This window comes from Marmota flaviventris, chromosome 6 (genome assembly GCF_047511675.1).
Source record: "Marmota flaviventris isolate mMarFla1 chromosome 6, mMarFla1.hap1, whole genome shotgun sequence".
Lineage (NCBI taxonomy): Eukaryota > Metazoa > Chordata > Mammalia > Rodentia > Sciuridae > Marmota > Marmota flaviventris.
Genome location: NC_092503.1, coordinates 929,793 through 943,966, shown reverse-complemented (window position 1 = coordinate 943,966; position 14,174 = coordinate 929,793). Strand labels below are relative to the sequence as shown.

General features: G+C 60.5%; 1 protein-coding gene across 1 annotated transcript in view; it reads right to left on the bottom strand.

The window, feature by feature from the left end:
• Positions 1-14,174, bottom strand: part of Thbs2 (thrombospondin 2) — a 37,205-nt gene that overhangs the window by 3,832 nt on the left and 19,199 nt on the right. Inside the window, exons 15-21 of the mRNA XM_071612847.1 lie at positions 13,573-13,680; positions 7,161-7,320; positions 5,528-5,646; positions 4,809-5,043; positions 1,702-1,929; positions 1,054-1,325; positions 500-597 (exon numbers count right to left, since the gene is read on the bottom strand). Coding sequence (XP_071468948.1) covers positions 500-597; positions 1,054-1,325; positions 1,702-1,929; positions 4,809-5,043; positions 5,528-5,646; positions 7,161-7,320; positions 13,573-13,680 — 1,220 coding nt within the window. The remainder of the gene's footprint in view (positions 1-499; positions 598-1,053; positions 1,326-1,701; positions 1,930-4,808; positions 5,044-5,527; positions 5,647-7,160; positions 7,321-13,572; positions 13,681-14,174) is intronic.

The window sequence follows — 14,174 nt, the reverse complement described above, 5'->3', positions numbered from 1 at the left end:
GCCTACTAACGTCGCAAGACATTGTTTTAAACTGTTCACATCTCATTTTAGTCAAAATCTATTACAAATGCAATATGCAGTTGGGCCATAGAATGCATATCTGTTGCCTTGAGAGTTGTGAACAATTTCACTCAAATACACGTCTCAGTCCAGCCAGGCACGTGTCAGAGGTGACCAACCACCAGGGGTCCAGGCTGGGGGAAGCGCGCGGCCTTTCCGGGCAGGTTCTCCTCAGTGGTGGCCCTGCCTCGGGTGTCCCTAGAGAGGGAAGACGCCCCCCCTCTCCAAGCTACTTTAACAAGTTTCATTGTCTACTTTTCAACAGTTTTCTTTTAAATAAATGAAATATTATAGAGATACGTCATTTATTTAAAGAGACCTTCTAATTTTGAGGACCCAGAGGACAGCATTTCCTGGGTGTCGCTGTCTCTGGACGAGCCTGCCGTGTGCGGGGAGGAGGTCCTGCGTGAGGATCCTCTCAGAAGAGCAGGGGCCTTACCTCATGTAGCCTGTCTTGGGCCGGTGGGTTAGATGCCACCGGTAGGCAGTGTAGTCTTTCCAGCCGATGTTTTTGGGGTCATGCCACAGGGTGCGAACCTGAGGGGAAGACATCACTCTTGAGCCCGCTGGGCGCCCTGAGCCTCCCCCCAGGAGTTACCCTGTGACTCTGTCCCTCCATCCCTGGCACAGTCTGCCACACAGACACCTGTACCTCACACAGCACTGCATGTGAGGCATAATACCGTGCCGAGGGCCACGTGGCTCAGTGGTCAGAACCCAGGTGCTGGCCCAACAGTCATGGACCTCTGCCTCCTCAATTCGAGACTGAGGGCAAAACACCTACAGCTTGGAACTCAGTCCTCCCTGTCTCACAGACAGAGTAGACACAGGTTTAATTGGCAAGAGGAGTTCCAATCCAGTTTCTGGAAGCACCAGGCACTCAGTAGTGGTCACTAAAAGGACTGTCACTTAGTTAAGATTCACAAGAGCAGGCCACCATGGGAAGGTGTGGGGACGCAGGCCGAGTCTGGGGAGCTGGCGCTGGCCGCTCACCTGCCCATCTGTGTTTCCCGTGTGCCACAGAGCGTTGCGCAGGTGCTCGCCTGTGCCCGTGGTGGAGTTGACCACCTTGAGGGACACCCCAGAGTAGCCGTAGGCCCGGCTGGGCTGGTCCTCCCAGTAGGTCTGGGTGACCTGCTTCCACATCACCACGTAGAAGCGGCTGCTTGACTGGTAGCCGAAGACGAAGCCCGCGTAGTCGTCATCCCTGTCCGTGTTGACGTAGAACGTGCCGCTGAAGTCCACGGACCCGAACTCGTCGAAGCCTGCACTCCAGAGGGACACGCGGGGATCCGTGGGAAGCACTGGGCACCCCACCGGCCCCCGCCAGGTCGTGGAGAGCTGCCTGGGAGGCCCGCAGACACTCCTTCTCCTCCAAGCGGGTTTGCAGCGTGAGGTCAATGAGGGGATCTAAGAGACTGTTAGGGCAGTTTTCCCGCAGGAGCCTTCACTGTGTGATGTGACGGGACAAGATGGCGTGGCAGGGCACACTCGGGCACCCCGATCCCTGGCCAGGTGTGGGCAGATGGCCTCACACACGAGCAAGCTGGGGCCGCCTGTAGTGGTCATGCTGATTCCCGCCCGCGTGACCCTGCAGGTCCCTGTGGGTGCCTGGTGGCATCTCCCGGGTCTCAGGCTTACCTACAGCGATGCCGGGGTCTGAGTTAGCCGTCTGGACCAGCTCCTTTCCTTGGTGACGGATGACCCAGTTGGGGTCAATCTGGGTGGTTCCCTTGGGGTCCAAGGGGACCATCTGGAAGTTCCTGAAGTCCGTCTCGCTGATGGCATAGTTTTCAGGACACACATCATCGATGTCAGGGACTTTGTCATTGTCAAAATCATCTTTACAGATATCACCTCGCCCATCACCTGTTCGTAAGGAGCAAGCGGAGACAGGGACACGGTGGGTGGCTCACCGTTTCCTCCCGGGGGAGGGGACGGCTCAGGCCCTCTGAAGTCCGAGGCTGCGGAGGCAGGGACGTGTCTGAGATGTCCAGCTTGGACCTCTGAGCACTTCTGTGGGGCTTTTCCAGGTTCCTGGGGTTCTGCACTGAGGAGGGCAGCACAGAGCTCCCCGCCCGGCCGGAGCCCCTGCTCTCCCCTGCGCTGGGGCCAGGAGGCCTGGGCACCTTCCAGAGGGCCCCGCGGAACCCGGCTCTTCAGTGGCTTCCTCAGCGGCCACTTCATCTACGGCAGAGCTCCCACACAAACGAGACTCTCCTCGGGGTGCTTGGGCTTCCTTTTGGGGGGACTTCTGGTCAAATTCTCAATGAGACCGGAAGGGTGGGGCTGCATACCCCCTGAGTATGCAAAGGGAGATGGACAGGGAGACTTCAAAGCTGCCCAGTCCGTGGCCTCGTGGGCCCAGCGCGGTCACCTAGCCCATCGCACTGCCGCTTGTTTTAGAAGGAGGGAAGGATGTCCAGCTGGAGGCCAGGCCTGGCCTCTGGCTCTCCCCTCAGGCCTCACGCCAGGGTCCAGCTCTGCTCAGAGTCGTATTTCCCTGCGAGCACCAGGCACGCTCCCGTGGAGGACGTTTTAAGACACGAGAACACTCGGGTGCGTGTCACCTCCTCCGCCCAGCCCCTGGGTGAGGGCCCCAGTCAGAAAACCCGCCTCCCACAGGGCAGCTGTGGAAGCCCCGCTTCTGTGCTCCTGAGTCCACCCAAAGCTTGGGGTTTACGCTGAATCCCTGCTGCTGTCCAGGGAGGGTCCCCGGAGTGCCCTTCAGGTCTCAGGGAGTCTCCCGTGCGCTTCCTTCTGAGTGAGGCTCAACGCCCCAGGATCCTGCCTGCCCCCTTGTAGGGACGTGCGTCTTCCCAAGGGCACTTGGGTCATCAGCTCTGCGCTCCCAGCCACTTGCTCCTATCCTCCCAACACCAGTGAGCACAGCGGTGCACCGTTTGCTGTCCGGAGACTCCACTAGGGTGCCTTCCTGCCTGAGATCCTGGACAGCTGCAGACCACTTACTAACCGTGGCTGCTAGCAAACCGGGCCCAACTCCCACTTCACACCGAGTCCTCCTGGTGCCTCACACGCCACACGCACTCCTTTCCGAGAGGCTGTCAAAGGAGTGGGGCTACCAGATGCCCAGATCCCTCATCATCCCAACATGCACTCATACCTGGCTCCGTCCTCTGTGGAGGACACAGCAAGAGGCCAAAGCCCCAAGGTGGGCTGGGAAGGCTGGGCCTCGCCCCAGGGCCTCCTGTGGCAGAATCCTTGCGGTCCCTGGTGGGCGGGCCACAGGGACTGCCACACAGTTCTCTGCCTTGCACACGTGGGCCAGGGGCCTACCATTCGAGTCCCTTTCACCCACAGGCCAGGGACCTACCATCTGGGTCCCCCTGCACACGTGGGCCAGAGGTCTACCATCAGAGTCCTCCTGCACATGTGGGCCAGGGGCCTACCATCCAGGTCCCCCTTGCACACACAGGCCAGAGGAGGCAACCCTGCAAGTCCCCCTGCACCAGTGGGCCAGGGGTCTACCATCCAGGTCTCCCTGCACACGTGGACCAGAGGTCTACCATCCAAGTCCTCCTGCACATGCGGGCCAGGGGCCTACCATCCAGATCCCCCTGCACACGCGGGCCAGGGGCCTACCATCCAGGTCTCCCTGCACACGTGGACCAGAGGTCTACCATCCAAGTCCTCCTGCACATGTGGACCAGGGGCCTACCATCCAGGTCCCTCTGTACCCTTGGGCCAGGGACCTACCATCTGGGTCCCCCTGCACCCCCTGCACCCTTGGGCCTACCATCCGGGTCCCCCTGCACCCCCGGGCCAGGGGCCTACCATCCGGGTCCCCCTGCACCCCCTGTACCCCTGGGCCTAACATCTGGGTCCCCCTGCACCCCCTGTACCCCTGGGCCTACCATCTGGGTCCCCCTGCACCCCCTGCACCCTTGGGCCTATCATCTGGGTCCCCCTGCACCCCCTGCACCCTTGGGCCTACCATCCGGGTCCCCCTGCACCCCCGGGCCAGGGGCCTACCATCCGGGTCCCCTGCACCCCCTGTACCCCTGGGCCTACCATCTGGGTCCCCCTGCACCCCCTGTACCCCTGGGCCTACCATCTGGGTCCCCCTGCACCCCCTGCACCCTTGGGCCGATCATCTGGGTCCCCCTGCACCCCCTGCACCCTTGGGCCTACCATCCGGGTCCCCCTGCACCCCCGGGCCAGGGGCCTACCATCCGGGTCCCCTGCACCCCCTGTACCCCTGGGCATACCATCTGGGTCCCCCTGCACCCCCTGTACCCCTGGGCCTACCATCTGGGTCCCCCTGCACCCCCTGCACCCTTGGGCCTATCATCTGGGTCCCCCTGCACCCCTGGGCCAGGGGCCTACCATCCGGGTCCCCTGCACCCCCGGGCCAGGGGCCTACCATCCGGGTCCCCCTGCACCCCCTGTACCCCTGGGCCTACCATCTGGGTCCCCCTGCACCCCCTGCACCCCCTGGCCAGGGGCCTACCATCCGGGTCCCCCTACACCCCCTGCACCCTTGGACCTACCATCCGGGTCCCCCTGCACCCCCTGCACCCCTGGGCCTACCATCCGGGTCCCCCTGCACCCTTGGACCTACCATCCGGGTCCCCCTGCACCCCCTGCACCCCCGGGCCAGGGGCCTACCATCCGGGTCCCCCTACACCCCCTGCACCCCTGGGCCTACCATCCGAGTCCCCTGCACCCCCTGCACCCCTGGGCCTACCATCTGGGTCCCCCTGCACCCCCTGCACCCCTGGGCCTACCATCCGAGTCCTCCTGCTGCGGGTTGAACACCAGCCGGCAGTTGTCCCTGTCGTCGGGGACTCCGTCGTTGTCGTCGTCCGAGTCGCAGGCGTCCCCCTGGCCGTCGCTGTCGTGGTCAGCCTGGTTGGCGTTGGAGATGTAGGGGCAGTTGTCCTGGTTGTTCTGGTGGCCGTCGTCGTCGATGTCCTCGTTGTTGTCACACTCGTCTCCCACCAGGTCATTGTCCACATCCGTCTGCAGACAGGGCAGGGGATGCACTGGTGAGTGTCTCGGGAGGAAGGGCAGGGGTCTGGGAAGTGAGACCTCGGGCAGGTGCCAGGTGCACAGAGGGAGGGGTCAGGAGCCAGGAACCTGGGCCCTGGGCCTGCAGGGATGTGGTCACCTAAGGGACACCGTGTGTGCTCTCGGGAGAAAGCTCCCCCACACAGCCAAAGCTGTCTCGCAGCATCTGCTGCCACGCACTCGGGGCTGCGTCCAGTCTCCTGCGGAGGCCATCTGGACATGACAGCAAGACTCAGGCTTGTCGCACGGTGTCCGCCACACAGAGCCCAATCTCACTTCAGAGAGGAGAGGCCTGTGCTCTGTGGCCCATGGCCATGGGGACAGCACTGCAGCAGGGACTCTTCCCAGTATGCTGCTGTGGGCTGGCATTGCTGACGGGAGCCAGGGCCCCCCCAGTCACCGCTAAGGCCCCGCCCTGCGCACAGCCACTCCTCACCTGGTCCGGGTTGTGCATCAGCGGGCAGTTGTCACAGTGGTCCCCCACTCCATCCCCGTCCGTGTCTCTCTGGTCGGTGTTGTAGACGTAGGGACAGTTGTCCCGCTCGTTGAAGACGTCTGTTGTCAAAGCAGAAAGCAGCTAGTGCACAGTCGGAGCAGCCCCTCCCTCAGCCACTCACGCGCCTTCACTCAGTGGCCGTGCAAGGACTGGGAGGTGGGGAGGCCAGAGTCCACAGACTCCTGGGAGCCGGGCACAGCCCAGCGTGGACAGGCCTGCCGGAGCGAGCAGGTGAGGACAGGCTCCTCCAGCTGGCTCCAGCGCCTGGCCCTGCTGCTGGACAGGCACAGGGAACACCGAGTCCAGCGTTGCCCCTCCTCCCGGCTCATCACCTGCCCTCCAGGTGCACAGGCCGGGCACCACGCGGCGGGGACAGGCAGGGACGGGCAGGGACGGCGGGCTCTAGATGTGAGACGTGTTTCAGAGGTCTGAGGTGGACAGTGCGTCCTACTAGTACCAGAGTTTAAAGAAAAGCAAAGAGCAGGGACTGATCCTGCAGATGACCAAGAAAGCACCAACACGCAGAGTCCGCGGCGCGGGGTGACCTGGGGGCCCTGGCCTGGCCCCTGCCAGTGGAGCAGGCCTGGGAGGTCGCCTGGGGTCCAGGTCAAGAGACTCCTAAGAGCACATGGGCTTCAGAGCAGGGGGCAGATGCCGGTTCAGCTAGGGAAGTGGGGCTCTGCCTAAGCACACAAAGCCCAAGGGACACCTGAGTGCACACGTGCCCTGGGGCCAGGGGACGCAGAAACTGGCTGGAGAGTGACAGAGTGCACTTTAGGACACAGAGTGAGTCAGAGGGGCTGAGGGTGGTTGCTGAGGGCAGGACGGAGACGGGTGGGAGGGGCGCGAGGTTTGCAGCCCACAGCAGGAGGAGAGGGGCAGATAGGGCAGGGTCGTGGGCTCCTTCTCTGTGGGCAGGAGGGCTCAGAGCAAGGAGCCAGCCACAGCGTGTCTGAGGCCACACCATGCAGCTGCCCTGCTGTGCCCCTGGGGACCTGGACCTGTGGGAGGGGCGGCAGACGGACGAGGGGGAGCATGGGGACAGGCTGTTGGATGAGGCGGGGAACTTCAACAGGGTGTGCACTGGCGAAGCTGGCAGGGGGCTAGGGTGCAGGGCTGCGAGGAGGGGTCAGGGAAAGGGACACGACATCCCGCTTTCCCAACAGGTGGGAAAGCGCAAGGGCGCCATGAGGGTGGGCCCAGAGAAAGAGCTGTGTGCTGCGGGGTCCTTAGCTCATGCGAGTGTGGAGAGGCAGCTGAGGGCAGAGGAAGCACTGCGTGTGCAGTGCCATCGTCCCAGCTTTGGTAGAGGACCGGGTCCAGGCGCCCACGGAGCCCAGTCCAGGGTGCTCAGCTCCTGTGCAAGGATGTGGCATGTGCACATAACCTGTGCACACCCCTGTACTCACACCCATGTGTTAATCGCCTCTAGAGTTCTTATCAGACCTACAAGGTCAATGTCACACCCTTTCAAATCTCGCTGCAGTGAGCGGAACCCTCAGATGCGCAAACCCTGCCCAGACCAACTCTAATGAACACTAACACGTGTCACTGAAATGAGTAGACAACTGACCATCGCCATCGATGTCCACAGAGCAGGCGTCCCCCTCGCCATTGCTGTCGGTGTCGATCTGCGCAGAGTTGTGCACATAAGGGCAGTTATCACAGCGGTCCCCAACTTCATCCTTGTCATAGTCAGACTGCCGGGGATTGAAGAGTAGGGGGCAATTGTCCTGGAACACGAGGGAGAGGTTAAGAAAGAGCACCACAGTGTGGGTCAGGCACACATCAAAGGGCTGGCCTCCAGGTGCACAGGAAGACAGAGCCAACCAAGCAAGGTGAAGTCGAAGGAGCGAGCAGAGGGGGTGAGTGGGTGAGTGGGTGAGTGAGTGGGTGAGTAGGTGAGTGGATGGGTGAGTGGGTGAGTGGGTGAGTAGGTGTGTGAGCGGGTGAGAGAGTGGGTGAGTGAGTGGGTGAGCGGGTGAGAGAGTGGGTGAGTGAGTGGGTGAGTGGGTGAGTGAGTGGGTGAGTGGGTGAGTGGGTGAGTGAGTGGGTGAGTGGGTGAGTGTGTGAGTGGATGAGTGGGTAAGTGGGTGAGTGAGTGAGTGAGTGGGTGAGTGGGTGAGTGGATGAGTGGATGAGTGAGTAGGTGAGTGGATGAGTGGGTGAATGGGTGAGTGGGTGAGTGAGTGGAGGAGTGGATGAGTGGGTGAGTGGGTGAGTGGGTGAGTGAGTGGATGAATGGGTGAGTGGGTGAGTGGATGAGTGGGTGAGTGGGTGAGTGAGTGGGTGAGTGTGTGAGTGGATGAGTGGATGAGTGGTTAGTGGGTGAGTGGATGAGTGGGTGAGTGGGTGAGTGTGTGAGTGGGTGAGTGGGTGAGTGGATGAGTGGGTGAGTGGGTGAGTGGGTGGATGAGTGGGTGAGTGGATGAGTGAGTCGGTGAGTGGGTGAGTGGGTGAGTGGGTGAGTGGGTGAGTGGGTGAGTGAGTGGGTGAGTGGGTGAGTGGATGAGTGGGTGGATGAGTGGATGAGTGGATGAGTGGATGAGTGGGTGGGTGAGTGGATGAGTGGGTGAGTGGGTGAGTGAGTGGGTGAGTGAGTGGGTGAGTGGGTGAGTGGGTGAGTGGGTGAGTGGGTGAGTGAGTGGGTGAGTGGGTGAGTGAGTGGGTGAGTGGATGAGTGGGTGAGTGGGTGAGTGAGTGGATGAGTGGGTGAGTGAGTGGGTGAGTGGATGAGTGGGTGAGTGGGTGAGTGGATGAGTGGGTGAGTGGATGAGTGGGTGAGTGGGTGAGAGAGTGGGTGAGTGGGTGGATGAGTTAGTGGGTGAGGGAGGAGGTGAGTGAGTGGGTGAGTGAGTGGGTGATTGAGTGGGTGAATGGGTGAGTGGATGAGTGGATGAGTGAGTAGGTGAGTGGATGAGTGGGTGAATGGGTGAGTGGGTGAGTGAGTGGAGGAGTGGATGAGTGGGTGAGTGGGTGAGTGGGTGAGTGAGTGGATGAATGGGTGAGTGGGTGAGTGGATGAGTGGGTGAGTGGGTGAGTGAGTGGGTGAGTGTGTGAGTGGATGAGTGGATGAGTGGGTTAGTGGGTGAGTGGATGAGTGGGTGAGTGGGTGAGTGAGTGGGTGAGTGGGTGAGTGGGTGAGTGGATGAGTGGGTGAGTGGGTGGATGAGTGGGTGAGTGGATGAGTGAGTCGGTGAGTGGGTGAGTGTGTGAGTGGATGAGTGGGTGAGTGGGTGAGTGAGTGGGTGAGTGGGTGAGTGGGTGAGTGGATGAGTGGGTGGATGAGTGGATGAGTGGATGAGTGGGTGGGTGAGTGGATGAGTGGGTGAGTGGGTGAGTGAGTGGGTGAGTGGATGAGTGGGTGAGTGGGTGAGTGGGTGAGTGGGTGAGTGGATGAGTGGACGAGTGAGTGGGTGAGTGGATGAGTGTGTGAGTGGGTGAGTGGGTGAGTGAGTGGGTGAGTGGGTGAGTGAGTGGGTGAGTGGATGAGTGGGTGAGTGGGTGAGTGAGTGGATGAGTGGGTGAGTGAGTGGGTGAGTGGATGAGTGGGTGAGTGGGTGAGTGGATGAGTGGGTGAGTGGATGAGTGGGTGAGTGGGTGAGAGAGTGGGTGAGTGGGTGGATGAGTTAGTGGGTGAGTGAGTAGGTGAGTGAGTGGGTGAGTGAGTGGGTGATTGAGTGGGTGAATGGGTGAGTGGATGAGTGGATGGATGAGTGAGTGGATGAGTGGGTGAGTGGATGAGTGAATGAGTAGGTGGATGAGTGAGTGAGTAGGTGGATGAGTGAGTGAATGAGTGGATGAGTGAGTAGGTGAGTGGATGAGTGGGTGAATGGGTGAGTGGGTGAGTGAGTGGAGGAGTGGATGAGTAGATGAGTGGGTGAGTGGGTGAGTGGATGAATGGGTGAGTGGGTGAGTGGGTGAGTGGGTGAGTGGGTGAGTGAGTGGGTGAGTGTGTGAGTGGATGAGTGGATGAGTGGGTGAGTGGGTGAGTGGGTGAGTGGGTGAGTGGGTGAGTGAGTGGGTGAGTGGGTGAGTGAGTGAGTGGATGAGTGGGTGAGTGGGTGAGTGGGTGAGTGGATGAGTGGGTGAGTGGGTGAGTGGATGAGTGGGTGAGTGGGTGAGTGGGTGAGTGGGTGAGTGGGTGAGTGGGTGAGTGAGTGGGTGAGTGGGTGAGTGAGTGGGTGAGTGGATGAGTGGGTGAGTGGGTGAGTGGATGAGTGGATGAGTGGACGAGTGGGTGGGTGAGTGGATGAGTGTGTGAGTGGATGAGTGGGTGAGTGGGTGAGTGGGTGAGTGAGTGGGTGAGTGGGTGAGTGGGTGAGTGGGTGAGTGGGTGAGTGAGTGGGTGAGTGGATGAGTGGGTGAGTGGATGAGTGGACGAGTGAGTGGGTGAGTGGGTGAGTGGGTGAGTGGATGAGTGGATGAGTGAGTGGATGAGTGGACGAGTGAGTGGGTGAGTTGGTGAGTGGGTGAGTGAGTGGGTGAGTGGATGAGTGGGTGAGTGGATGAGTGGGTGAGTGGACGAGTGAGTGGGTGAGTGGGTGAGTGGGTGAGTGAGTGGGTGAGTGGATGAGTGGGTGAGTGGATGAGTGGATGAGTGGACCAATGAGTGGGTGAGTGGGTGAGTGGGTGAGTGGATGAGTGGGTGAGTGGGTGAGTGGATGAGTGGGTGAGTGGGTGAGTGGATGAGTGGGTGAGTGAGTGAGTGGGTGAGTGGATGAGTGGATGAGTGGACGAGTGAGTGGGTGAGTGGGTGAGTGGGTGAGTGTGTGAGTGGGTGAGTGGGTGAGTGGATGAGTGGGTGAGTGGGTGAGTGGGTGGATGAGTGGGTGAGTGGATGAGTGAGTCGGTGAGTGGGTGAGTGGGTGAGTGGGTGAGTGGGTGAGTGAGTGGGTGAGTGGGTGAGTGGATGAGTGGGTGGATGAGTGGATGAGTGGATGAGTGGATGAGTGGGTGGGTGAGTGGATGAGTGGGTGAGTGGGTGAGTGAGTGGGTGAGTGAGTGGGTGAGTGGGTGAGTGGGTGAGTGGGTGAGTGAGTGGGTGAGTGGGTGAGTGAGTGGGTGAGTGGATGAGTGGGTGAGTGGGTGAGTGAGTGGATGAGTGGGTGAGTGAGTGGGTGAGTGGATGAGTGGGTGAGTGGGTGAGTGGATGAGTGGGTGAGTGGATGAGTGGGTGAGTGGGTGAGAGAGTGGGTGAGTGGGTGGATGAGTTAGTGGGTGAGGGAGGAGGTGAGTGAGTGGGTGAGTGAGTGGGTGATTGAGTGGGTGAATGGGTGAGTGGATGAGTGGATGAGTGAGTAGGTGAGTGGATGAGTGGGTGAATGGGTGAGTGGGTGAGTGAGTGGAGGAGTGGATGAGTGGGTGAGTGGGTGAGTGGGTGAGTGAGTGGATGAATGGGTGAGTGGGTGAGTGGATGAGTGGGTGAGTGGGTGAGTGAGTGGGTGAGTGTGTGAGTGGATGAGTGGATGAGTGGGTTAGTGGGTGAGTGGATGAGTGGGTGAGTGGGTGAGTGAGTGGGTGAGTGGGTGAGTGGGTGAGTGGATGAGTGGGTGAGTGGGTGAGTGAGTGGGTGAGTGGGTGAGTGGGTGAGTGGATGAGTGGGTGGATGAGTGGAAGAGTGGATGAGTGGGTGGGTGAGTGGATGAGTGGGTGAGTGGATGAGTGAGTGGGTGAGTGGATGAGTGGGTGAGTGGGTGAGTGGGTGAGTGGGTGAGTGGGTGAGTGGGTGAGTGGATGAGTGGACGAGTGAGTGGGTGAGTGGATGAGTGTGTGAGTGGGTGAGTGGGTGAGTGAGTGGGTGAGTGGGTGAGTGAGTGGGTGAGTGGATGAGTGGGTGAGTGGGTGAGTGAGTGGATGAGTGGGTGAGTGAGTGGGTGAGTGGATGAGTGGGTGAGTGGGTGAGTGGATGAGTGGGTGAGTGGATGAGTGGGTGAGTGGGTGAGAGAGTGGGTGAGTGGGTGGATGAGTTAGTGGGTGAGTGAGTAGGTGAGTGAGTGGGTGAGTGAGTGGGTGATTGAGTGGGTGAATGGGTGAGTGGATGAGTGGATGGATGAGTGAGTGGATGAGTGGGTGAGTGGATGAGTGAATGAGTAGGTGGATGAGTGAGTGAGTAGGTGGATGAGTGAGTGAATGAGTGGATGAGTGAGTAGGTGAGTGGATGAGTGGGTGAATGGGTGAGTGGGTGAGTGAGTGGAGGAGTGGATGAGTAGATGAGTGGGTGAGTGGGTGAGTGGATGAGTGAGTGGATGAATGGGTGAGTGGGTGAGTGGGTGAGTGGGTGAGTGGGTGAGTGAGTGGGTGAGTGTGTGAGTGGATGAGTGGATGAGTGGGTGAGTGGGTGAGTGGGTGAGTGGGTGAGTGAGTGGGTGAGTGAGTGAGTGGATGAGTGGGTGAGTGGGTGAGTGGGTGAGTGGATGAGTGGGTGAGTGGGTGAGTGGATGAGTGGGTGAGTGGGTGAGTGGGTGAGTGGATGAGTGGGTGAGTGGGTGAGTGGGTGAGTGAGTGGGTGAGTGGGTGAGTGAGTGGGTGAGTGGATGAGTGGGTGAGTGGGTGAGTGGATGAGTGGACGAGTGGGTGGGTGAGTGGATGAGTGTGTGAGTGGATGAGTGGGTGAGTGGGTGAGTGGGTGAGTGAGTGGATGAGTGGGTGAGTGGGTGAGTGGGTGAGTGGGTGAGTGGGTGAGTGAGTGGGTGAGTGGATGAGTGGGTGAGTGGATGAGTGGACGAGTGAGTGGGTGAGTGGGTGAGTGGGTGAGTGGATGAGTGGATGAGTGAGTGGATGAGTGGACGAGTGAGTGGGTGAGTTGGTGAGTGGGTGAGTGAGTGGGTGAGTGGATGAGTGGGTGAGTGGATGAGTGGACGAGTGAGTGGGTGAGTGGATGAGTGGGTGAGTGGACGAGTGAGTGGGTGAGTGGGTGAGTGGGTGAGTGAGTGGGTGAGTGGATGAGTGGGTGAGTGGATGAGTGGATGAGTGGACCAATGAGTGGGTGAGTGGGTGAGTGGGTGAGTGGATGAGTGGGTGAGTGGGTGAGTGGATGAGTGGGTGAGTGAGTGAGTGGGTGAGTGGATGAGTGGATGAGTGGACGAGTGAGTGGGTGAGTGGGTGAGTGGGTGAGTGGATGAGTGGGTGAGTGGGTGAGTGGATGAGTGGGTGAGTGGGTGAGTGAGTGAGTGGGTGAGTGGGTGAGTGAGTGGGTGAGTGGGTGAGTGAGTGGGTGAGTGGGTGAGTGGATGAGTGGGTGAGTGGATGAGTGGGTGAGTGGGTGAGTGGGTGAGTGAGTGGGTGAGTGGGTGAGTGGGTGAGTGGATGAGTGGGTGAGTGGGTGAGTGGGTGAGTGAGTGGATGAGTGAGTGGGTGAGTGGGTGAGTGGGTGAGTGGGTGAGTGGGTGAGTGAGTGGGTGAGTGGATGAGTGAGTGGGTGAGTGAGTGAGTGGGTGAGTGGATGAGTGAGTGGGTGAGTGGGTGAGTGGATGAGTGGATGAGTGAGTGGGTGAGTGGATGAGTGGATGAGTGAGTGGGTGAGTGGGTGAGTGGGTGAGTGGGTGAGTGGATGAGTGGATGAGTGAGTGGGTGAGTGGGTGAGTGTGTGAGTGGGTGGATGAGCAAGTCCAGGGTGTTTGGAAGTCAGGCGTGGAAAGTGCTGGGCACGGCCTAGGTAATCAGTCTCCCTGGCACTGTGTTGCCTGTGTTGCAGCCTCTCAGGAGACCAGGGAATCTCTCGCTGGGAGCTGGCCCTCACTGGCCCTTCCAGAAGGAAGGAGGCAGGTAGGAGAGTTGCACAGCTGGGGGAGGCAGGAGCAAGGACACTCACTGCAGACGGTGCTGGCACCCGGTGCTTCTGTGGGTGAGTGGCTTTACCAGAGGCTGGGGAGCAGCTCCCTGGGGGGCATGGGAATGCGGCGTGGGCAGGCCCCATGCTCCTGCCCGCTGTGTCCCCTCCTGCTGCAGCCCCCCGTGTGTGGTGCTCACAGCTCAGCCCTCACCTTCTCGTCGCTCACGCCATCGTTGTCATCATCCTCATCACAGGCGTCACCCACTCCGTCCTTGTCAAAGTCCTCCTGTCCAGAGTTAGGCAGCTGGGGGCAGTTGTCCTGTGATAGGAAAGGGGTGATGACCGTGAGCTGTCTGCAGAGCCCTGGCGCCACAGCAGCCAGGGTCAGGTGTCCCTCCACAGCTGGGAGCGGAAGGGCCTCCCGCTGGGCCTGAGTGCAGCTTTCCCGAGGAATCCTGTCACCAGCGCCAGGAGAGAGACAAGGGAAGTCACCTGACAAGGCAGGAGAAGGCAGGGAGGGGGCGCTGCCCCTGGGGTGTCCCCTCCACAACCTCAGCCCAGAGGCAGGGCGCCCAGGCCTGCGTCCAGCCCTACAGCCAGCATCCAAGGAACCAGGCTCCCTGAGAGTGTGGCCCAGGGTCGGGGACCTGAGCAGGAGGCGAGGACACCTGTGAGCAGGGACGTTCTGTCCCAGTTCCTCCAGGCTGTGGTTCAAAGCCCAGCTGAGGTGCAGGCCCTGGGGAGCCAGAGCAGGTGGGCACAGCCCTCTTGTCATGGTGATGCCTGTGTCGCAGAGGGCCGGGGCCGCTCCTC